The sequence below is a fragment of the Pocillopora damicornis genome, chromosome 2, assembly GCF_964200805.1.
Source record: "Pocillopora damicornis chromosome 2, jaPocDami1.2, whole genome shotgun sequence".
NCBI lineage: Eukaryota > Metazoa > Cnidaria > Anthozoa > Scleractinia > Pocilloporidae > Pocillopora > Pocillopora damicornis.
This window is the reverse complement of record NC_142671.1, coordinates 1,092,458-1,116,348: the sequence shown is the minus strand read 5'-3', so window position 1 is coordinate 1,116,348 and position 23,891 is coordinate 1,092,458. Positions and strand designations below refer to the sequence as shown.

General features: G+C 37.8%; 4 protein-coding genes across 5 annotated transcripts; 3 read left to right on the top strand and 1 right to left on the bottom strand.

Moving 5' to 3' along the window:
- Positions 1 to 2,331: 2,331 nt before the first annotated feature.
- Positions 2,332 to 8,963, top strand: LOC113684601 (zinc metalloproteinase nas-14). The gene is made up of 9 exons (XM_089194983.1): positions 2,332 to 2,440; positions 2,998 to 3,174; positions 5,988 to 6,111; positions 6,563 to 6,654; positions 7,134 to 7,218; positions 7,342 to 7,483; positions 7,595 to 7,736; positions 8,379 to 8,497; positions 8,863 to 8,963. The coding sequence occupies exons 1-8, from the start codon at positions 2,371 to 2,373 to the stop codon at positions 8,489 to 8,491; spliced, it is 945 nt and encodes a 314-aa protein (XP_089051109.1). The 5' UTR covers positions 2,332 to 2,370; the 3' UTR covers positions 8,492 to 8,497; positions 8,863 to 8,963.
- An 829-nt stretch (positions 8,964 to 9,792) lies between these two features.
- Positions 9,793 to 13,508, top strand: LOC113684602 (nematocyst expressed protein 6). Its single transcript, XM_089197851.1, has 7 exons — positions 9,793 to 10,012; positions 10,349 to 10,534; positions 11,223 to 11,346; positions 12,027 to 12,118; positions 12,217 to 12,300; positions 12,941 to 13,083; positions 13,257 to 13,508. Exons 1-7 carry the CDS (start codon positions 9,919 to 9,921, stop codon positions 13,506 to 13,508), a joined length of 975 nt encoding a protein of 324 aa, XP_089053977.1. The 5' UTR covers positions 9,793 to 9,918.
- A 175-nt stretch (positions 13,509 to 13,683) lies between these two features.
- On the top strand, positions 13,684 to 15,443 carry LOC149049448 (uncharacterized). Of its 2 annotated transcripts, none has more exons than XM_089194978.1 (3): positions 13,684 to 13,842; positions 14,837 to 14,951; positions 15,228 to 15,443. In XM_089194978.1, exons 1-3 carry the CDS (start codon positions 13,693 to 13,695, stop codon positions 15,290 to 15,292), a joined length of 330 nt encoding a protein of 109 aa, XP_089051104.1. In that variant the 5' UTR covers positions 13,684 to 13,692; the 3' UTR covers positions 15,293 to 15,443. The 2 variants fall into 2 exon arrangements, with proteins under 2 accessions (XP_089051104.1, XP_089051105.1); XM_089194979.1 differs by having other exon boundaries at positions 15,224 to 15,443.
- A 609-nt stretch (positions 15,444 to 16,052) lies between these two features.
- LOC113684603 (astacin) lies at positions 16,053 to 23,191 on the bottom strand. The gene is made up of 10 exons (XM_089194974.1): positions 23,054 to 23,191; positions 22,012 to 22,143; positions 21,133 to 21,262; positions 20,688 to 20,779; positions 19,436 to 19,656; positions 18,828 to 18,897; positions 18,476 to 18,544; positions 17,713 to 17,844; positions 17,050 to 17,288; positions 16,053 to 16,208 (listed from the first exon to the last, which is right to left on the bottom strand). Exons 1-10 carry the CDS (start codon positions 23,115 to 23,117, stop codon positions 16,131 to 16,133), a joined length of 1,227 nt encoding a protein of 408 aa, XP_089051100.1. The 5' UTR covers positions 23,118 to 23,191; the 3' UTR covers positions 16,053 to 16,130.
- Between the last annotated feature and the right edge of the window lie 700 nt (positions 23,192 to 23,891).

The window sequence follows — 23,891 nt, the reverse complement described above, 5'->3', positions numbered from 1 at the left end:
CCGCCTGACAAGCGATGACAGCTATAAGCTGCGTGTTGATCTGGAAGACACCAAAGGAAACACAGCATATGCAGAATATGACATGTCCGCTGTCCCAGAGGAGAGAACCGGGTACCAGCTTTTCAGACCTTGAGCCTGAGACGGAAATATACTTTTTTATGCACTGGGCTAATTCTACACGCATTGATTGTGTTCAGCAATAGACAACAGGCGTCGTCAAGATAAACGAGAACATTACAGACATAATCGGCTACGCCTCATGTTTTGGATGCTTTCTGTGATCTATTACTGTACAGATGCACGAGAAAAATGCAATTTGTGTGCTCTAGTTGTTAAATAATGATAACATTACGAAAATGACGACATTACGATAAAATACCGAGAGGACATTAGCTTATAAACGGGTTACTCTCTTTGAGAGAAAGGTATAATCACTGATTGTTTTTCCCAAGAACTCGGCATCGAGGCAAATCCTTTTCGACCCCAGAAAGAGACATTGATCGGTATTGCCCTAACAATTGTGTTGTAATGTACAAAGGAACGTGGTAGTTCGATATCTGTCATGACTCCCACTTGCATGGTCTGTATCATCACGTTAAACACTCATCTTATTACTACAGATTGCCATAAAATGTTTTTTTGGTCATAGGGAACTTCCTGGTTTTTTTTTAATAACCCTTTCAAGCGTGGAAACTTAAAAGCTTGTCATTATGTTGTTATATTATTCAACCAATAAATGATATGGATATAACGACTATTGGTGTGTCTCGATATTTAGTCTTCCGGAAGTTTTTCGTGTACTGTGTTGATGCCTTGCATTTATATATTTAATCATCTTTATCAAAATCTTGTGCACGAAGGTGTTTATTGATTTCATGAGTAATGCAAATGCAAATGGTATATACTGCGATGATCTTCATTTGCTTAAAAACATGTCGTACTGAGTACATATGAAAGAGGAATCTATGCGGTTGTCATCTTTTCAGCCTTGAAGTCTTAAAAGGAGCGGGGTTTTCAGGGGTATAGGAACATGTAAAAAAATTACCATTTACCATACCGGCCAGTTCACTGTGGCAAAGAAGAGACAGCGATTTGGAGAGGAAAACAAAAAAATTTTCACTTTTCGCACGTAAAGGTTATTAATATGAAATTTGTGATGAGAATTTTTGCACAAATAGACAAAGAAATTAAATGAATGAATTAATCAAAAAAGAAAAATGGATGAATACTTTGATATCAACAGCATATGCCAACGATTATGATATTTCTTTATCACATTGCTTGTAATTGTCATTATCTCGATCACTGTGGTATTTTCATTGAATAAAATAAATAAAAGATATCACAGTAATAATGATAACGACGCACGGCGGTTTACGGCTACAGAAAATATTACAAATGAATTCTGAACGGTCAGTTTCTCTTGGGGCGACAGTCATTAAACTGGTGGTTTCACTGGAAAGGCTAGTCCAAAAAAGGATGTGGGAAGAAAACTGGGATCAGGTGAGCAAAATTTAGAGCGATTAAAGGTGCGCCTTGATGCAAAGCTCACTCATGAACCCAACTTGATAATGCTTCAGCGAGGATAACAAATGTAACGAACTTATGGCAACAATTTAGCCCATATATCCTTCTCAAAATTTGCCGACACTTGGTTTTTAATACCAAATGTCGTAAGGTTTATTCATAACAATAAGGAAGGAAAGAATTTGCCCACAAGAAAACCTCTCTGCTATGATGCAACGCTGTGTTAACAGAGTAAAACCTCTGTACAATTCTCTGAAAGACTATATTTTGTGCCATATTTCTTAGCTAAAACAATCATTGTGGTAAATGATCAAATAATTTTCTCTAAACAAGCATTGGGGTCTATTATGTTAGATATCTGCAAGGGACTTCGGCGTTGGTGCATGTTTGACCAGCTTAGCAAGACTGAAAGACGTGCAAGAGTCGAGAGAGGACAGACCCGAACAGGACGAGCAAACTTTTAAATCTTTCTTGCTACAATCATTTTAATCCCTACAGTTTGTAATTTCTTTAATTTAGCGAATAGATACGAAAACAGGCGTTGGCCAGACATTTTGCATGCATAGGATAAGGAAGTTCTTGTTGGCAAGGTTATCGTTGCTGAAAATTTTTCAGATATGAAAACTAATCAAAAGCTAAACTGCATTGCTGTTTTTCCGGATGGCCTGACCACATAACTGTCGCTAGTCGGGTTTTTGTTTTCGTTCATAGGGACACTTTGCAATTAGTGAGACGTTTGAAAGACCAATATTTACCATAGCATTAAAGCTGTTCAAAAGCTGCTGGATCAACATGATCGCCTATCGTTTTATTCTTGTTCTTGCACTAAGCAGACTAGAAGAAATGAATTCCTGGTGGCTTATTTTATTATTTTCTGCACTGAAAGCTCAGGCGGGGTTGCATCGACCCGAAGGTATCGTAAAGATATTATTCGATACAAAGGCAGCGTGGATGATCTTGCCTTATTTAGGAAAGATTACCAAATAATCATGTGAATTCTAAAAAAAGATCTCAAGCCTATATTAGTGGAATGCAAACTGTAAAGATGAAAAAAGAAATTTGTTTTCTTTTTGCGTTTCATTAGCCAGAAATGTTCGTGCCTACTCTTCCATCAATAAGTCAAAAGGATATATTTCGAATGAAAAATGAACATATGGATTTCTATAAATGAAGATATGCAAGGTGGCAAAGCGGACTTCACATTCAGAGAGATAATCGAAGGCTTTTTGTCAGAAAACTTCTTCACGAAAACAATATTTCAGTCACCAGGTATCTCAATGTCGAGTCTCTTACTCGCTTTCTTTTCACATTAAATCACCCGAACGTTCGTCTCTCAGCTGTAAAAACTTGATGATTGGAGGAGTAGACGTAAGAAAAAAATATTGGATCATTTACACTTGAAATCTAGCGATAAAGAGCGTTCTTCATGTCGAAATGCTTATATAATCGATGAAAAATCGTTTTTTACAGAAAATATTGGTGTGAAGGATAAACGTCTGTTTGAGGGTGACATGATCCTCACAGACGCTCAAAGGATGGCGGCCGCTCTCGGAGAAGATGTCAGCAAAGCAGGGCTGGGACGTGCGTCCATCAGAAAGAACCTATGGCCCGGGGCGGTTCTTGTGTATGAGTTGGATTCTGCAATAAGTAGCTAGGTAGCGATGTCTTATTAATTTACTTTTCATCGTCAGAAAAATAAGTGTTTTATCGTGATTTAGACCTTGGGAAAATCAGCATTTACTTAACATTGAGTTTTCAAGGTCCATAACATGAGTTTTAACAACTGCGCAGAAAATATATATTATTTTGAATAGGAAGGGACTTGAGACAATGACTCCAATATCTATAAATGTAATTTAGTTATCTCGTGTTTTCCTGTTCAGCAAGGCCAAGGTCAATTTGGAGCGAAACCTTAAACCTGTTCGGCTGTTTTGCAAAAGATTCGACTAGAAGATGGAGAAAACTTTGGAAAGATGTGGAAAAACCAAACATTTCTATAAAAGGGAAATAAAATTAAAAGCTACATGTGTCTTCAATAAAGCGTTTTGGGTGATAAGGGAACCATTGGGTAAGCACGCTGGTTTTCAAAGGGCCTGGGTTCATATCTCACCTGGAGTATCTGTGTTGAGTTTCTTGGTGATAAACTCCTCTCTCCATGTAGGAGTGTATTGGCACTTGTTAAGTGGAAGAAAACCTGATGCAATGTTGATGGGTGATTAACCGAGTGTCCTAGCTGGGAGAAATAACAATTTCTGTATGGGACTTGTCTGCAGTGCATGGCTTCTAATTAAGGAGAGTTAATGGAAACTCGCGATCGCTAGCGCTTATTCGACCAGCCTTGATTGATTTGGAGTTAGAGTGGATGCGAGTGGTGGGTGGAAAAGGCGGGGAAAGTCGAAAAGACGCCTGCCGAAGAGGCTGTTTCAAAAAAAGCGAACCACCCTCTCATTAGTTACGCGTCACTACATTTCCGGAAAATGAACCAGTAACCAACCAAAAATGAGTTAATTTAAAAACCGGAAGCGCTGTCTACGGAGAGCCAATAGGGACTTTAAGCAACAAGAACGGGGACGGCGACGGGGACTCCAAAACCCGCAAAAAGACTGGGGAGAGAACGCCGTTGTGGCGGGAATTTCTAAACAGTTAAGCAGCCGTTACAAAATGCCGCTTATGATGTCTTTGAAAGAAGTCCGAAATCAACTTTTGATTGGCCACGATGATGGTGTGATAAACGATGGGGAACTTCTACTCCTGGACGATTTAAACAGGTCCGATAATGTTGATCTTCCGTACAACTCTTACCCTGGTTTTGACTTCGATGATTTGGAAGACGACGAGTGTCTTTCAGAGTTTCGCTTCTACAAGAACGAATTACCATTTCTGACTGAAGTATTGGGGATTCCTGAGGTAGTGGAGTTCTATCAAAGAAGTATCTGTAGCGGATTGGAGGCTCTTTGCATTTTTCTAAAGAGACATGGCTATCCTTGTCAATATTCAGACATGATAGCTTGCTTTGGGAAGCCTGTTCCAGTGTTATGCATTATAAACAACTACATGATCGACTACATCTACTAGGCACCCAGTCACAGAATTTTGCAATGGAATGATAGCATCCTACAAAGTAAATTGAAAGAAAATATTCTCAGTAGATGTTTGTAGACTGGCGCGACAAAATTCTTCAAAATTGTGCTGGCAGATAAAAAAGCCAAAACGGCTACATAAGTTGTAGTGCTGTCTGCCCTTTTAAATCTGGTAAGAATATCTTCTTTGTCAAACTGTTTGACTCTTGAGTGGTTCTCAGCGGCGAATTTTCGATTGATATCAGTGTGAGCTAGGATTATTTACATTACATTTTTTACTCACATTTTCGTCAAATGGTGTCGATCTCGATCTGCGTCTCGACGTTTCTGTTCAAAAACAAACCATCAAATTAAAGAATAATCTCACTGTATGAAAGAAAAAAGCGATGAAAGTTATTTTAAATTGTCTCCCGGGAATATTTAGCATTTAGATAGCAGAGAAGGCGAAAAAGAATACTCACGTTGTCAGCCAACGTTGAAGTGACTCGTTTCACATCGGGGCCGAACGCAGAACGTCAAACTTTTTCCCACCAGTCATGCGCAGATGATTATTTGGATTTTTCCTGAGAGCCCGCGGTCCCCGTCGCCGTCCCCGTTGTCGTTGCTTAAAGTCCTCAATGAGTGAAACAGGACTGAATGCAGTTTTTTTCAGCCAGGAAAGAAATGGAATAAAAAACCTCCTCTGCGATCACAAGTATGAGCTGACATTTGCTTCTTTCTATATTTATCAAACCACAATCCTTCAGTGTAGCTGGTGTTAATCTGTCTGACAATGTTTCTTCCATTTTTTACGTAAACGATACTTTGAAGCGCACAAACAAAGGCACTCGAAGGGTTATCCGACATTCTTTGTTTGATGCGATCCCGCATCTGAAATATCAAGCTTTTCCTTAATTATGTTCCGATAAACACTTGAGAGATTCTTCTAGTCCGTCTATAGCCGCTTCATGCCCGCGTGGGTTAAGCTTCTTCGAGAGCGAAATCGAAATTGACAATTTCGTCCTTGACAAAGGTCACTATCTTTTATATTTCCTGCAAGAGTGGTATGAAGCAGTTTGGTTTGTAATTGAGATGGTAGAGCAAAACCATATCAATCGGAAACTCCCCCCACCGCCCCCCTCTCCTTCTTTTTGATCTTTACTCATCCCCTTGGTACAAATTTCTTTCTCTCCCTAGCTCTCCGCTGCTGTAAAAATCAAAGATGGCAGCTATAACTTTTACCAAGATAGTGTTAAGCACTCGCCCGCAGAAATTACGCTTGCTCTGCAGGCTAGTTTGGGACATCCAGGAAAGTTCAGTCAGCATGGCCAACTTGATTTGCACAGCATTTTTTGCCTCGTAACTGATAGAGAACTGATGTTTGATTTACTGTATCTACAGAGAGAAGTTCTACAGCTATGGCAGCAATAAATGCTGCCATGAATTTATGGCGTACAAAGACTTGTGTGCAGTTTAAGAAAAAGACGACAGAAAGCGCATATGCCTATTTTCACATCGGTCGAGGGTGAGAATAAAGGCTAATTTTACATGAAACTATGTTAACCCCATCAAAATTTTCTCCCATAAGGTTCATGACCTTTATATCTCAGAAAGAAGAAGAGCTCGTTTGAAAGAGAAAAATTGTTGACCTTTTCTTTCCACTGACCGGGTGGGACTAGCAGAGATCAGAAAATTAGTTATCAAATAAATGTTTATCGTCACTGCCAAATGCGCAAAATTATGTTCTCGAGAGCATTCGTTATTGTTGTTCGACTGAATCCCTTTGATAACCATCTGTAGAAATCATCTGATTATTAGGTATTTTGTTCATTTTCTTTTATTTACCATGATACTTTAAAATAGTTTTCAGAACTTCCTTGTCAAATAATTAGCTGTATCAACTAAAACATCTCGAAGCTCCACCATGGAATATTCTCGAAAAATGTCTTGCTTTTGGGTGTAATTCTTTTCCTCAGATGTACCTCGTACGTGGGACGAACAGGGAGACGACAGATGATATCGCTCGCAAGGGGATGCTGGTACACACATATTGTGGCACACGAGATCGGTACGCTGAACATGTCAACTCAAACTTCCTTTTGTCGGGAGAACATTGACGCGTAGATCTTTTGCGTAAGGTTATCCTTCTTGATGCTTCACAAGAAAAAAACAATGTTTAAAACTTTTCATAACTTCTGGATGACTTCATGTTATCCTTAGCAAAAAGGCAGTACAGGAACAAGGAGCGTTTAATGTTGCATAGCTGTAAACTAAGCATGGAAAGTTACTACTTAGCCTCAATAAAATGTTTAGGGTAAATAGAGTCCGTTTGAGTGTAAACTTTCTTTCTCATAAAGAGCAGCTCAGAAATTAAGCACTTGAGTTGACAATGACAAGTGAAACGACTTTAAACCAAATTAGATTTCTAAGAGTGATTGCAGTGACTAAATTCGAAGCAAATGCCTCTGAAAGGTGAAACACGATTTGCCGCGCGGTGTGTCCTGACAATAGTGAACCATATTTACCATTTTCCCCCTTCTCCTGTAGGTCATGCGTTGGGATTCTATCATGAACAGTCCCGCCCTGATCGCGACGATTTCGTCACGATTAACTGGCAAAACATACAAAATGGAAAGTATCATTTATTGTCTAACTTAATTCAACGTACGCCTTAAAATATACTGCAAATAATTTTTAGTGGATAAATTGGTTACTAAAGATAACCTTTTTCTTTCCACGCATTTCTTTTATTAGGGCTTGCCTATGCTTTTAATAAGTATCCCCGCTCCACGATTGATTCCCTGGGCACCCAATACGACTACAGGAGTGTGATGCATTATGAAAGCTACGCGTTCAGTAGAAACCGGAGACCAACTATTGTGGCTAAAAAACAAGGAGTAAGGATGATTAAAGTAATATTTATTCTTCCTAGGAAGCTCTGTTCAGTGCTTAATCTCAATGATTTTACTCCGGCAACTAACTGGAACTGCTACCTCGTCTTTCCGTAGGTTACTTTAAGTAACAGGAATGGTCCAACCGAAATAGATGTAAAACAGATGAACCTTCTATACAAATGCAGTGGAGGTGGCGGTGGCGGTGACGGTGGCGGAGGGGGCGGTGGCGATGGTGACGGTGGAGGGGGAGGGGTCGGTACGTTATGCACTGCATCCTTAGAGATCTTATCGTATTCCTAATGAACTTACTTGGCATAAATTTTAATTCAACAGCAGAAATAAAATTTAATTTTGCTCACTTCTCCTTAAGGCCATCCATCAGAACATGGGGAAAACGTTTTTAATAGTCAAAGTTGGTATCTTAGTCGGTACAGTGTACAAAAGCCTCAAAAAATGACGTGAAAAGTTCAGGTTGTGCTTTTTGCGTGTGTCACAAATGTTATGTTTGAACTCTCAACATGCTTAAGTTATAAAGTAAAATATATGTAACAGCTATCGATTGGAGTCACTGATGCTAATTGTACTACAAGGTGTCAAATACTGAAAAAGAATTTCTCGGTGCTGGTGATGAATAATATTGGCAAATTGTGTTGTCTTCGATAATAAATAGAAATCCAAATTCAGCAAATGTGCAATGACCAATGATGTACTCTCATGCTGAATTTAAGCCAAAAACACCTTGCCGGCTGTAAAATTTTGTCATCTTATCTTCAGATTATTATCAGCAAGATGCAGTCCGCCGTCTTTCCTTCAGAAGGGAAATATGTAACGTTTTGTATAAACATAAAATGCAGGGATAGTCTAGACGTTTTTAAAATTGTGTTTGTTTACTTTTTAGATTGCAAGGATAAGAACAGTAACTGCTCTCACTGGAAGAGTGAAGGATACTGTCGTCACAGTTACGTGAAATACATGGCGAAAAATTGTCCAAAGAGCTGCAACAAATGCTGATGTAAGGTAAATTGATGAAAAACCTTTCACACCCATAGAAATTCCGCAATAACTCTCAACACACAACGTTCGATTACTGTTGGGACAATGTTAGTAAATATATGGAGACTATATATGAAGGGATTAACTTAAAAAAAAAAAATATATATATATATATATATACTGAAAAGGTTACGCTCATTTTTAGTTTTTTTTCCCCGACTTTTTTAGCTTTCAAAGCCGTGAGGTTGTAGTGAGACAACCATATCTTAAGCTTAATAATTATTCCTTTTTTTTCTTTTATTCGTAAAAATAGGAATGGGATAGAAAACGAACAAATGATTCGAGGGTTAGAATATGAACGTTTCACAGATGAAACTTCTTTCTTACAGGTTATCAAGTCTCATCGAATCTATTTGATGCAGGACCTAACAAGTCTCTTGACTTGTTTCAACTCAGAAGATTAATCTGATTAAAGAAAAATTCTCACGAATGTGTTGGACTGTCTTTTATTTAAGAGTACCCACAGATTATTATTTTAGCCACCAAATCTACAGTGGTCAGGGTGCTGTTCATCACGCAAACTTCCCTCAGTCGCTCAAACATAAATTGGTAATTGTTCTCCATGGAATAGTTTTAACGTTCGTACAGTAATTCAACATCTTGTGTACAGTGTCTGTTGGTCTTAAAAGCTCACACGTAACTGACCAGAGCCTTTGATAACGTTATTGAAAGTAGCGTTATTGACTTCTGAACGGAGAAGCTTTAAGTTTCCAGAATTAAACCGATAGCTTGTTGTAAGTTTGAAGATTTTCAGACTTGTATTTGATCTACATCGTTATCTTTTCTTGTTTTTATACGAACGTTTTTGGAAGTTATGAATAAATTCAAATTTTTTGTAAAAAGGCGACCTTGCAACCGGATAAATAATTTCAACCAGTGACCAGGAATAATTCTCTCTTCTGGTTGTTATTTTTAAGTAGACAATAAATTAGAATTTAAATTTTTAAGACCACAAAACATTTTGTGCGATTATCGAAAAGGTTGTTTTTAGTGAAAGTTAACGTAAGTAAATTTTCGAGCTACATTTCATGCCTTAATTTGTTCACCTGTTTAATGGCAAAAATCAGGCCGCATTATGTTTACGAAAGTGTTAGGTTTTATCTCTATCACAAATATGATTCTTAATATCACACATAGGAAGCTGGGGTGAACATACTGTGGAAAGATGATTGGTTGAGAAAAGCACAAAGAAAAAAAAGGAACACACGACTCTATCTGTTTTAAGTACAATCATACAAAATTTAAATAATTCCAAAGAAGGGTGACCTTACATCGTCTATATGTAAATACAAAGAATGCTATTTGTGTCACTTTATCCAATCACCTGACAGCTTTGTTATGAAAAGCTGGCAAAGGAAAAAGATCATTTTTTTAGGCTGTTGATAATGACACCTTTCTTACTCTTGTTATTAGCAGAAAAGAAAATGGCGAATAGGTTTCTAGTAAACTTCTCATTTGGAATACTAATTCTTTTAGCCGGTATGTTGACTCCATTCTGTGTGATTACTAATATATAGTTGCACTTCTATTTTAAATTATAGCTTGATATCATGATATGTTTATATCATGCATGAGAATTGGAGAAGACAATTTTCCACTAAGTCTTCATCACCGTTGGGATTTGATCCAACTTCAGAAATTCGGCATATTTTCCAATATTTGAGAGACTTATTTCTTGTTATTAATGGAAACAGCTTCTTAAAATCTGAGGCCTTCAGGAGCTCGTAAATGTTTAGAACCCATAATTCTTTGCTTTATCGCTTAACCATACAATTGGCTGACAGACATTAAATTCTACATATACAATATCTGCAGTTTTAGTCAAACTCCCATGCATGAAAGCCATTCAGCTGTTTGAGGGTGATATGATAATCACCACTGCACAGCAACAAGCCGCCCAGCAAGGACAAGATCTTATTTTGGCAGCCGCTGTTCGAGGAGCCTCAAAACATTATCTTTGGCCTGGAGGGATCGTGCATTATTCAATCGAACAGCAGCTAAGTAATTTATTGAATGTATCAATCCTTAAACTTTTTCGTCAATTAACAACACGCTTGCAGTTTTAAAAATCCCTATAAATAAAAACTTAGTTTCAGTCAGACATCGTAGAAAAAGTTAGAATAAACATATCTCCTCCCTTCGCAACGTAAGAAGAAATGAAACGACGCATCAAAATTTAATCCCTAATCATTCTAGTCGGCATGTGGCAGTTTGCTGTCTTTCCTTACAATTAGGTAGTTCGGAAGGCGCAACCCTAGATCAAAAACTTATTTTTCAAATCGACACTCTTAATCCCCACTTATTTTCTGCATATAAACACACACAAAACCCACAATTCCTCCATTCGCTCTGACGAAGGGCTAACGGTCAAACGTCAGCTTTGAAACTCTTCACGGTGGCCAATTTACGTTATCAGCTCAGGTGTTTTTCTCTTTTTAGTGCTACTTCCACGACTAACATCTATCTTTGATTATTGCATGCGTGTTTACAAGAGACAAATCACACCCCTGTCGGTGAGGAGGAATAATAATTGATTGACACCAATGTATTTGACGAAAACCAATGGCATGGACGCTGAATCAAGCCTATAACACACACTTTTTCTTTCCCATTTTGTTACTTAGTGGTATATGGAAAAAATTGTTGCGTGACCAAATAACTATTGTTGCTATTTTACCAAATTTATCAGAAGACGATCCTTTATCCCTGGAGGCGATCGTAAAAGGGATGAAACAGTGGAGTAGAGCAACGTGTATCACATTTAAAGAAAGGACGGACGAGAAGGCCTTCATTTACTTTTTCATCGGAGGAAGGTGCTTGCAAAACATTTTTTTTGTGTGTACTATGGTGTCTCCGTCTTTTTTTGTGTAGCGAACAATTTTTGTGGGTGGTAATATTTTCATAAGTTGCTACACTGACGGGTCAGCAGGTGGGATGGATGATTAATATCTGTGCTTGTAGTTTTCAACGAGGTTTTTCGCTGATCCGATTTTGGGATGAAAAGAGTCGTTTTCGCATTAGATAACTCAGGCTTAAGTTGTGATATAGCCCAACTACACTCCAAAGTCATTTTTGGTACTCGAGAAAAGCGAAAAAACTTTGATGTTCATTGTCACAGAGGGTATGTTGAACAGACTTGAAATAGTTTTACGGAAAACCCCGGACCCAAAACGATTCTAAATTTTCAAGGTACAAATCTTGCCTAAAGTATGATCCTGTTTGCTCAACCTGTTTTCCGTAGGAAATGTAAGCAACAGAAATATCCTTCACTTAAAGAAGCCCTGCAATATCCCGAGAAAGGTTTTCAACCTGTGTAATTTATAGTGTAGGGTCTTAATTTATGAAGAGTCATATTTGCAATATTGATTTTTGTGTAGAATTTGGCCAGCGAAAGCGATAAAGCCCCCTTGGCCAGAATGTCCACAGTATATTTATAATTATATAAATATAATTATATATGAATAAAGGAATATTTCTGTCTTCATAAATTCAGCTGCTCTTCGGAAGTTGGTAGAACAGGAGATAAGCAGTATATTTCCCTGGCTCCACATTGCTGGACGGCTGGAGAAGTTGCACATGAAATAGGTGAGGTTGAATCGTAAGTCTTAATGCCCATCTGTCTCGTTTAGTACAAATGTCCTCTAATTGCATTTCATCTGTGTTAACGTCTGTTATATTTTTAGCTCATGCACTGGGATTTTATCATGAGCAATCAAGACCTGATCGTGATGAATATGTCACCATTAACTGGAACAACATCGTTGAATGTAGGTGTGACTCCAAAGATAAATAGATTCCTGGTAAAGGAGTGCTGGTACTTCTGTAGTTTAATTGCTTGCACTGACAAAGTAATGGTTTATGAAAATGATATGCTGCAGCTTGCTGCGGCTCAAGACTGCGCTTGAAAGTCGAAATGACTTCGCTAAAAGGCATGTAGGAAGCTGATGCACCTGGAATTATATTCATACCAATATATACATCTGACACTATCAAGAAGAATAACTTAATTATTCATGGTCCGTTTAGGTTACGACTCTCCTTCGTAACTGTATATCCGCAGGACCGTGTTAACGTTTTAATTGTATATCCGCAGGACCGTGTTAACGTTTTAATTGTATATCCGCAGGACCGTGTTAACGTTTTAATTGTATATCCGCAGGACCGTGTTAACGTTTTAATTGTATATCCGCAGGACCGTGTTAACGTTTTAATTGTATATCCGCAGGACCGTGTTAACGTTTTAATTGTATATCCGCAGGACCGTGTTAACGTTTTAATTGTATATCCGCAGGACCGTGTTAACGTTTTAATTGTATATCCACAGGACTGTTTAACGTATTCAAAGTCGTGTGTTTGTCTTTGTCTTTTTTTCTGTATCATATATTCCTCAATTTAATTAACTTGCAGCCGAAAAGGTTAACTTTGCTAAGTATGGGCCATCTAGAATAAATTCACTTGGCGTCCCCTATGACTACAGAAGTTTGATGCATTTCAGTGATAAAGCCTTCAGTAAAAATGGCGAGCCCACGATAGTACCTAAGCAAGCTGCGGTAAGTACATAACATTTCTGGCGTTCCTCAGAAACAGCTTTTTTTTAGCATGCAAAAAAAAGTGAAAAAGAAAAAAATACAAACTTAAAACGTAAAAACGCTAGGCATTGTCACTAAAATACATATATAATCGAAACTATTATTATGTAAGCCTTCAATTTTTATTTTCCAAGATACAAATAGGTCAACGGGAAAGTCCAAGTGCCTTGGATATCAAGCAAATGAATTTACTGTATAAATGCAGAGATGGAGGCGGAGACGGAGGCGGAGGCGGAGGAGGAGGAGGAGGAGGAGGAGGCGGAGGCGGAGGAGGAGGCGGAGGCGGAGGAGGAGGAGGAGGAGGAGGAGGAGGAGGAGGAGGCGGCGGAGGCGGAGGCGGAGGCGGAGGAGGAGGAGGAGGAGGAGGAGGTGGAGGTAAACTTTAAACTCGTTTTGCCTCATATCTTTCTCCAAATCATCATTCCAGAGACAAAAGGGATTAACCTAGAAGATTTTTTGAGGGCATCTTACGGAGTATGGAGGCGCCTTTCCATGTAGAGTCAGTGATTTTGGGTCTCAGAAGTCTTGGGGTGGCGCTCAGCTGGTCTCTGAAGAGTCCAATTACACGGGATGACTTCTCACATACCTTTTTCGTTGCAGAAACCTGTAGGGATCAAAATTATAATTGTGGAAACTGGGCAAGAAGGGGTGAGTGCTACAGAAATCCAAGATACATGCGCCTGTATTGCAAGAAGAGCTGTCGGGTGTGTAATGCGCAAGGTAAATTTGCAGAGTTATTTGTTATTAAAACAATTAGTCGCCTCAGCCTTAGTGAATATTGTTGAATAATTGTTAATCAGCGCTGGAGTTTTTCCCGGATTTACTAATATGAGCCAACTGGAAGTATGGCAACTCCTCTATGGGTGGGGATAGCAGTCTAACTCGCTTCAAAGATCCTGTTTCTACCTACGAGGAGGCACCCATTTGCGGCAGGTCCGGTGTGCATTAATCAAAGACTAATGATGGTTGCCTCTCGATTAAAATTTAGCAGCAGGACAAATGAATTCTGTCAAGGGTAGGGAGGTGAAGAAAGTAATTTGGGACTTATAACTTCTAAGTGGGATAAAGGTCCATAGAAAATGATCAAGGCTAGAAATGATTGTGTTTCTTGCCATCTCAGCGTGTTTTAATCTTATATCATTTTTAATGATAATACTGCCGCAGTCTTAATGATTTAAGTCGCTGAGAGTAATGGCCAAGATATATTACTGTCACTGACTTTAAACGTGTTACTGTGTCAAAAACTCGCCCCGAATTAGTCTTGTAAGTCATTTTTTGCCGAAAAGTTTGTAAAATTGTTGTTAGAAACAAGGGGAGAAATAAAGTTTATAGGAACCACGGAGTGTAATTGTAATGCGTTTTTATATGGAAAGAAACGGTTTTATTTGTTAACTTTGAAAGCCCCTATATAAAAGTACAAATAGTTTTAAAAATCTTTCAAATATTGATTGAAGATTCTTAGCCAACGTTTGCGCTGTTTTCTTCCCACGCACAAAGTAAAATATTATCATGTACAGGTTACAATTTCCAACTCTGACTGGGTTTGAAGGAGACTATCTGAAGCTCAGCCAGCACGTTGTTGCCACCGCCTTTGCATTAAAAGCCTTCTGGCTCATGACAGTACTGCGATTCATTTTTAGGAGCTTTTGAAAGATGTCTATTTCTATAACAACATTGATTGTTAGTAACTGTCACCAATTAATTTATGCTACAGAAGATTGTGTGGATCGTAACCGATACTGTCAACACTGGGCCTCACAGGGTTACTGCTACGCTAATCCTGGCTACATGGGACCCAACTGCAAAAGAAGCTGTGGAATCTGCTCTAGGTGGGTGGGATTAATTAAATACTTTTGCTATAATTAATTAAATACTTTTGCTATATTGTGTTAATTCGCAACTAGGGTAGTTAGGAGGCCTTGAATATTCCATCAATAGGAAACTCCGTAGATTATAACTGTTTATTCTGTGCCAACTCTTCTACGTTGATATACAAAAGAATTTGTTTTAAGAATATCAATAACGAAGTAAAATGATAAATATAATCTTAAAATAGCCGGTATTCTTTTCAAGAAATGTTGGAGTCATTTTTTTGTTTTAGGTAGGTACCGGAAGTAATTTTCAGATTCTGAACCAACACAATGGCGTTGAAGAATGGAGTTACCTGTAATTACGATAAATCAAACAGTGGATGCTGCATTGAAATGCATCTCTTGTCAGGAAGTAAATTAATAAACACGACAACTACGACATCGATTCTATGTTTGTTAAATACAATATCAGATATATCAAGATGATGAAATAAAGCAATGATTCTCGCAGGTAAACTTACTTGATTCATCCACAGGAAAAAAAGATCCTTACTTTGAGGCTCATTTGGGGGTATGGCTGAGGTAGGAGCACGGCTCCTGAATTTTTTCTGCACTTTCTAAAATTACAGTTGACGATCATAGCTTTACTTGATTTTCTACCCAATTATGATCATTAAAATTTTTAATATCAAGATGGCAGCTCAAGGGCATTTAAAATTCAAATGATATTAAGAGGCGTGATAGACTAATGATAAGAGAACTCATTGCAAAGAATACTAATGCCTTCCATGACAAAAGCATGGGACTTTTTAGAACCAGTGGTTTGAGAGAAGAAAGTGTTGCCCATCAAGCGGTAGGTACAATGCAGCAATAGTTAAAAACAAATGGGACCACAACAAAAGACAAAAGCTTTGTCTAACGGCGGACAAAACTTCCCATGACAAGTAATCCTGTCAAAAAACTTCTACGTAGAGAAATAAGAATACTTCACAAAGTCATAAGGACACTTTTTGCAATGGGTGGGTTCTTGACTTGAAATCAGGCGAAGCTTTCAGTGAATGAAAACAAAGGGTTGATATCATGACTAATCGTTACGAGTCAAAAAAGACAGAAGAGCAGCTAACGTGTTATTCATTTTATTTCTATCCCATTATCTACATGTATCCCGGCATTTATTTGTTAGTTTTGAGCTTTGACTTAGCAGTCATATATAATGATATCGTCAATTGCAGCATCCCCCTTATAGTTGGCTCCTCTTATCCCTTCAAAACTCAGCTGAAAGAGAAAAAAAAAATAAATTCAATGGAAAAAAGATTTCAGTAGGTTTCGATTGGTTGCCAGAATCTTAAATGGGATGAACAGCAAAAATATCTAAATGACGAGTGGGTTCATAATAATGTCTATATAATAATAAAAAAAAGATCAAAAGATTGATTACAGGTAATAAATTAGTGAAGTTCTTGATACAATTCCGGAAGAAATTAATAAATGATTTAAAAGGAAAAAGAGGAGTGATATAAGTTTAACTGAATAGCTAGTGGTTGAAAGTAGAGTTAATGAATATTTAGGACCCGTTCACTCAGAAGCCGGACTTGTAAATAGTCATTGTCTTTTTTTCGTTTTTTCAATCCTAGTTGTGTCAGCCACTAGGCAGCGGCGAGAATAATAGCGGACGTTCGGGCGCCTAATGATTAACATGTACTTTTAGGACTCCCATTAAGATTCTCCATGCATGCTATTTTTACTTCCTTCCCTGTCGACACTGCGACAAAATGAGTTATCGAGTCAGAGGTGTGTGACTAAAGAGGTTCGACAGAAACTATCCTAAAAACGCCAACCTCATCTGTTTTGGTTTGGGGTGATACCCGGGCAATGAAAATGGGTATTGGGAAGTTTTAAAAATTCCGCCATTTTGTTGCGAAAGTGTTAGTGTTGCCATGGAAATACCATGCACGCGTACAGAAGTTTCTCATGAGTTATAAGCATTCGCACTCATTTTGCCGCTGTGTCTTTCCTTCCAACATAAGACATGCGCCCTTCGGTTATCATATTCCTATTTCATCGTTGAGCTCTTGCAATCTTACTGAAATCCTAAAGGGAGTAAACAGAAACCTACCTCGAATGAACCTCTCCCAGAAAGACGACCTTGGTGCATCTTCCAGGTGTTTCCCTGGTTGCCAGATTTTTGAAATAACACCTTGTTGCAAAGTTTCACCCTCAGAGTGCCCATACCCGTTCCGTACATGTGATAATAAAACCTTAAGCAAGAGTTTCCAGAGAGTTTAACCCTTCGAGACATTATGGCATAGTCACCAGGCCTTCGTGGACTTGAAGTTTCAATGTAACTGTACTTGCCTATAAAATGTAGAGATTCCTTCGTCAAGTTTCTTAAGAAACAAAATATCAGCTTAATACTTTACTGACACCCACGGGAAATAGCATAAACACTAGCTCTTCGTGAGGAATTCCCTCCTTCTGATTTACGGTCAAATGTCTCAAGTTGAAGTACAAAGAGCCTTTTGGTGAGTGGCATCATCTACATGTTTTTTCCCCTTCGTTATTTTTTGTTGAGGAATTTAATTTGTCAGATTGAAAAGGAAAATTTTCTTTTGAAAATCGGAAAACAGGAGAAGGGAAACTGTATTCCACGCTAAAATTTTCAGAGATAACGAGTATGCTTATGATCTTTCAACATTCCAAGGCTAAGACGAATTGACCAGTCAAACTTGATGACAAGTCTAAATTGGTAAACTAGAAATCTACTGATTAATATACAAACCATTTCCTGTGGTGTGGTCTCCACTTGGGCCAGTGTTTCTAGATGGAGTGGGGCCTGACCTTGGTGTCCAATCAAATTTGTCATTTTTGTTTTGTGTGAACCCACAGTCGTCGTCAAAATTGCATGAAAAAGCTGCATTTAAGAAAATGATCAACAAGAGATTTAAGAATATGCTTTCTCGTGCGTACATAGCTTATCCAAATATGCCCAGTCCCAATCCTACGCTCTCAACTTGTTTTTTCCTAAACAAAGCTGGTAAGATGAGACTATGAAACAGCACGATTCTTTAAGTCGATTGGATATCTCAGAGAACAAGTACTTGAGAGAAAAACTGGAGAAAATGCACCTTGCACAAAGAGTTAAACAAATTCCCTTTGCAGAACCTTAAGGTGATTCCTCAGTTTTGCATCGCACATCCTGTAACAATCACGTAATCAGGGGAATGAGTGCCCGTGCATTCCGAGAACGCGGTATTGTTTTTCAATTCATGGAACAGGTAAGGAGGTGCGATGGTCTTTAGCTCCTGAAAGGGCAAGGTAAACTATATATATATATTTTTTGCATAATTTCGGTGTAAATGCATCGCCTTTAAATTGGGGAAATTAAAAAAAATTATTCAAGCGCGTTGACCTATCTTTTTCATTGTATTTTTCACAGACATTGGTAAGGAACATTAAGGAAAGTTAAAAAAATTGTTCGATAAGCTTTTTTTTGGCGGAATCCCCTTAAACGATTATTTTTAGCGCATGCACTTCAAACTTACATGCAGAGGGAGGAGTAGTCGGTGGGGGTGGCTGTGTCGGGGGTGGCTGTTTCGACGGTGGAGGAGCACCTGAGAGAAAAATGAAATATTCAGAAATATTACCCAATTATGAAAGAATATGCTTCTGCAAAAAGGTTTTGTGCAAAATGAAGTTTGATTGTTGGGCAGAAGTACTGACTCCTCGGCGCAAGCTTACTTATCCCTCAATTATCCGGTAAAATCAACATTTTTATTCTTTACTTACGTTTGTTAGGAAAGTTATGTAATTAACATTTTGGTGTATTTGTAAAAAACACGATTGTAATAAACATTAATTTTAACTTTAGAATAGTAACGACCTCTTTCGACTCACCGCAATTATAAAGCAACATCATCTGCCTAATATCAATAGGACTAAGACCTGCTCGGTTACCAATACTAACCTAGAAAGAATAAAAAATGGTTATTTATTCATAAAATGAAGAGCATGTTTCTGCTGCCTCCATTGTCCAAAATAGTAACAAAAGTATGATGAATTTGACTTCCAAATCTGCCAATAACGAATGACTTTCCTATTCTTAAGACATCTTAGGCATCATTGTATTTCAGTGCATGATTTATCTTGTCTTTCACTAGAGTTCTGACGCCTAATAAGACTTCGTGCAGTTTTAAACTGCAATCGTGCCCGCCGATTTCAAATGAAAAATTCTCAAAAAAGCTTAAAAAGTCATACGAGGCGAACATGTCATTTTCCGCTTTTAGGGCGTCTCTTGTTTTATTAACCTTTAAAACCGTAATCCACCTACTCCTTAAGAGGAAAGCTGTTTTTTCGAATAGTATAACTTGTCCCATTAATCCATACTTCTTATAACATGTTACCAAGAAATTTAAGGAATCACCTAAAAACTACCTAAGTCGCTGATAAAATTTCACGTGAAAATTGATAAGAAACCCGGATCCGTGGCCTTATAATCCACTCACCCCTGCTTTCTTTGGGACAATTGTTGGCTGTCCATTCTTAGTGAAGTACCTCGCACCATAATGCATGATGGATCCATAGTCATAAGGTGTTCCCAACGAGTTTACACTGCTAGATTTTCGGAAATTGCCTTCTTTGCCTGATTGGATATTTTCAAACTTGATTTCGACATAATTATCGCGGTCTGGACGAGACTGCTCGTGAAGAAAGCCAAGAGCGTGACCTGACAGAAAAAAAAATTGAAGACGCTTTTAAATATGTAGAGCTGATCATTTGAAATGTACGGATAGGACTTTGTGATTCGTTTTCTAGATAGAAATTTGGAATTGAGAATTTAAGAAGTTTAGCCGCCCGCAGTTATCGTCGAGCAGATTGCCTGCACAGTGACTGAATAGGTATTTTTCTTTATTCTAAGTAGTCAAATAGCTTCGGATTTGGAGCTACTTTCGGTCGAATGTCATTTAAGCTTCTGGAACAAACCAAATGTTACCACACAAAAAATAGTTATGACTGTGAATATAAGAAAACAGGAGCCATTACCCGGATCCTCCATACCAATTGTACCCTTGAGTCAACCCTGACCCATACCTTTTTATTTTTAGAACTGAGATATGTGTGGGGTTCTTTAATTTCCTGCAAAAACATGCAGACATTCGCATAACACCCAAAAAAAATTGGCAGTCGAAGGCGAAAGGCCGACCTCTATTCCTTCTCTGCATGTGACGTAAACAATAGAGGACCACAGCTCTCTTATAATTGGTTATTATGTAAACACCCACGAAAAACTCCGTGGAAGATGCTTCTATAATTAAAAAGATACGGGACATGGTTGACTCAGAGGGTAAGTATTGAAGATGGAAGCTCCGTGTAATGGGCTCCTGATGAAAATTATGTATATGAACTGCGGTGTAAGAGATGAATATTAAAGCAATCTTCGCAATGATGAACACTACTTAAGCACTGGTGAAAATAAGGTTTGAAAAAAATTCAGGCCCGCACAGGATTTGAACCCATGACCTCTGCGATTCCCTTGCAGTGCTCTACCAACTGTGCTCAAGTCATTACATTCCGTACAGGCCTGAATATTTTTCAGGCCTTATTTTCACTACTGCCTAAGTAGTGTTCATTACTGCGAAGATCGCTTTCATATTCACAAAAAAATATTGCAGCTGAAGGTCGCTCATGCATATCATAAACAAATTAAGGATACAAAAAAAAGTTAACAAGGCAGTAACAGAAGTTTGAACATCCAACCAATTTCATGGATTATAGTTCCTTTTCTCCAGCATCCAGCGGCCAAGGACAATTGCTGCTTACGCCCAATGCGTCCCACGTAAGACCAGCATCTATTGAATGAAATGCGGATCTATTAGACAATTACGAGGTGATTTATGCAAATCAAGCCAAATATTTTTAGACTTCAATTCTAGATACTTATATTAGCAAAGAGTGCCAAATGCCGCGGTGTTTCTCTCCTTTGACTCAACTTTTGAGTTAGATACTTTCATCCATGTTGTTCAGTATTGGAAAACGTTGTTAGTGTACTCAGAAATTATCAACTTATCTAAGAAAATTTGAAATCTATCGTTGATGTTTATTTTCGCGACTTTATTCAATCACATTGGCGATACAAATAAACACAACGCCTTGACATCAGATACTGAACATGATTTGTTGACCTGAAGTAAAGTACACTTACCCAGAACCCCTGAAAAATGATACATATGCCGTCTCTGTAGTCTTTTTCTGGAATTTGATACAGCCATTTGTACGCGTTGTCCAGTCCTTCATAGCACTGTTAATTGCAGTCATTGCGTTAGACTGAGAACCTATAAAAAGGAAGTAGGAGATACAAATTCCAAGCCACCTTTCATAAAAAAGGTTATCGAAAAAGAGAGACAATTTCTTGCGATTCCCACATTTGTTCTGAAGGACAACAACAGCCCTTAACTTCAATAGAGATGATTGTTTCGCCTCATGAGAGGTTTCCAAGATTCTCTCTGGTGTGGAACATTAGAGGCATATATCAACCGATTGTACTGCAACAAATTGAAAAGCTATGGGAAAGTTAGAAATAAGAGAGATGGTAAGTTTTTGAGCTCGTTAAAGAAATAGAGAAAGATTTTCTTTTGTTTTGTCACGAGCGTGGGACATGGAGACTCAGATTTTTTTCTTTATGGGAAAGTTGTTGTAACTAATGATATATTTTTGTCTCAGACTTAATACAGCATTCTTCGATCACTTAATGATTGTAGGTTCTTAGCTCTTTGTTGCCATTTGTCATAGGTTTTGTTCCACTCTTCAGTTAAGTCGTTTAAAATGCTTAAGAGAGAAAGGAAGAGACTCCTCAGGGTAAATACGAGTGGCATCGTAAAATTAACTTGGTCCAGTCTATCCATCAATTGCAACATAGGCGGTTTTACTGATATTACCATTAAACGTAAATTTGCCAAGTGATAAAATATGTGTATGGAGCTTGGCTGTGTTAACGTTAAATTTCATAATGAAAGTGGCTGGAAAACCATGCGTAAGACTTGACCCTTGCTGACATTTTTAAAGTGGTTACGATATCCCTTACTTAAAGAAGATTCGATTTCAAACACAAAGACACCATTCGGCCACAATCTGCCCGGCACTGAACCTCTGGCCTGGCCTGGTAAAAACCTCATATCGCCTTCAAACAGTCCGCCATCTTTGACGTGCAAATTTTCTGGAAAAGAAAATTATTTAGAGTGGTTAATAGGTTGGCCCATTTGTAGGAGCTAAATTCTACTAAGAAACTGAATTTATTTTTATCTTCAAAGCTAGACAGAGTTTTAAACCCCATTTTGTTCAAAGGTTCATTTTCTTGGCTAAATTTAACAATTCAGTGCTACTTATAAACAGTAGATGATATAACAGCGTAAATGGCCGCTGGTTATAGCATATTCAGGCAGGCTCAATGAGGAAACAGATTTAGCTGTGTTTAGTAATAATGGGAGATCCGGTGACTCACAATTTCTTCTTTATCAGAAAGGAGAGAAAAGCTCTCCTCACTCGGAATGAGAGGAAAGGTGTCTTAAACTTTAAAAAATGTTTTCGTTTTTAATAAGGGTTTTTTTATTTCTGAAGGTAGGAATTCAGTGGTTTTTGTGAAATTAAATACAAAAAATTAAAAAGCATATATGACATTTTTAATCTCACCGTTGATAGACATCAAAATCTATGTATTCACAAGAAACACATTTGGTTTTTTGGAAAAAAATTATAGTTCACTCCAAATAGGCGGAGTTTTTGTTGTTGCGTAATTTCTTTACATCGGCTTTCAAACCCTCTCACTTTACTACTCATCCTCTTTTGACAGAACGATATGAAACCCATTTAATACTGCTAGACAGGGGAGAGAACAACGCCAATAGCGCCCGAATGCTACTGGAATAATTGCTTTTCATGATTGCGTGAGTCCCTAAGTGATATAAACGACCTTACCCTACAACCTTTACCTAAACATTATACAGATTTGACGTTATTGTGCAAAATTTGCCTTTACGAGTGTTCTACATTGCTGTCATAAAAGAAGGAGACAATGCCATTGATGATTAATAGTCTTAATTTTGAATGAGATTTAAAGTAATCCATACCTTCTGGGGAGGAGGCCAGAACTGAGGCAAACCACAAGAAATTAAAAATCACGATAACCTTCATGATGATCTTCGTGATTGTAATGAAATCAGTGATTGCCGACGCCTATTTAATAGGAACCAATTTTTTTACATCTGCTTGCTGTAAAAACAGTCATTAGCAATATTTGAATATCTACGCTTGAACCTTGCACTTTTTTTGTGTTTTTCACTCAATTTAAAAAATCAGTTAGAGATATAAAAGTATTTGCAAAGGTGCATCCTTTGCTGTTTGCGTATAATTCAATTATGTTGTTGATTTGATGACTGCTACATCACGCGATTACAATGATTTGAATTAAGAAACTTTCGTAAGGAAAGAAAAGCATTTTGAAACAAATTGATTTTGACGAATTCTTTACACAACTTGGTGAAGGTTCTTTGCAATAACTATCTCTCTTTTATTCTGTTCCATTAGTTCTGCATACAGGATGTTACGAATTCCCAAGTTCTTTGGAAATAATGGAGAATTAAAATGTTCTTGTAAAGCGGTGTCAATCATCTTAACAAAAATGTTAGCCTCAACGATAAACAACTCGTCACGTACGAAACAATTTGTCTTAGTGAAGTTAAAATGAGCTTTGAGTTCCTCTATCCAAAAAAAAAAGTAGAATGTAAAATGACGGTTATGTTTCTTGGGTTGCAAGATTCTTATTTTTATAGGGGGAAGACCACTTGATAATTGAGCCCTTCCCATTTTTCCTCATATTTGATTCATAAATGGATTTGGGGTATACAAAATGACTGTTAATTATAAAGAATACCCTCTTATGTTCAAACGTAAGGTATGTTCTGTCGG

Bases quoted from the DNA above. Each gene is read 5' to 3' on its own strand.
- LOC113684603 (XM_089194974.1), bottom strand. From the start codon at position 23,117: ATGAAGGTTATCGTGATTTTTAATTTCTTGTGGTTTGCCTCAGTTCTG. The intron at 18,898-19,435 runs GTGAGTGGATTA...TATTCTTTCTAG, and splicing joins TTGTCCCAAAGAAAGCAGGG to GTTAGTATTGGTAACCGAGC. The intron at 17,289-17,712 runs GTTTGTATATTA...TACATTTTATAG, and splicing joins AGACCACACCACAGGAAATG to GCAAGTACAGTTACATTGAA.
- LOC149049448 (XM_089194978.1), top strand. From the start codon at position 13,693: ATGACTTCTCACATACCTTTTTCGTTGCAGAAACCTGTAGGGATCAAA. The intron at 13,843-14,836 runs GTAAATTTGCAG...TTTATGCTACAG, and splicing joins TCGGGTGTGTAATGCGCAAG to AAGATTGTGTGGATCGTAAC. The intron at 14,952-15,227 runs GTGGGTGGGATT...TGTTTTAGGTAG, and splicing joins AGCTGTGGAATCTGCTCTAG to GTACCGGAAGTAATTTTCAG.
- LOC113684601 (XM_089194983.1), top strand. From the start codon at position 2,371: ATGAATTCCTGGTGGCTTATTTTATTATTTTCTGCACTGAAAGCTCAG. The intron at 6,112-6,562 runs GTGAGAATAAAG...TCTTTTCCTCAG, and splicing joins TATTTTCACATCGGTCGAGG to ATGTACCTCGTACGTGGGAC. The intron at 6,655-7,133 runs GTACGCTGAACA...CTTCTCCTGTAG, and splicing joins TATTGTGGCACACGAGATCG to GTCATGCGTTGGGATTCTAT.
- LOC113684602 (XM_089197851.1), top strand. From the start codon at position 9,919: ATGACACCTTTCTTACTCTTGTTATTAGCAGAAAAGAAAATGGCGAAT. The intron at 10,535-11,222 runs GTAATTTATTGA...CAAATTTATCAG, and splicing joins TTCAATCGAACAGCAGCTAA to AAGACGATCCTTTATCCCTG. The intron at 11,347-12,026 runs GTGCTTGCAAAA...TCATAAATTCAG, and splicing joins TACTTTTTCATCGGAGGAAG to CTGCTCTTCGGAAGTTGGTA.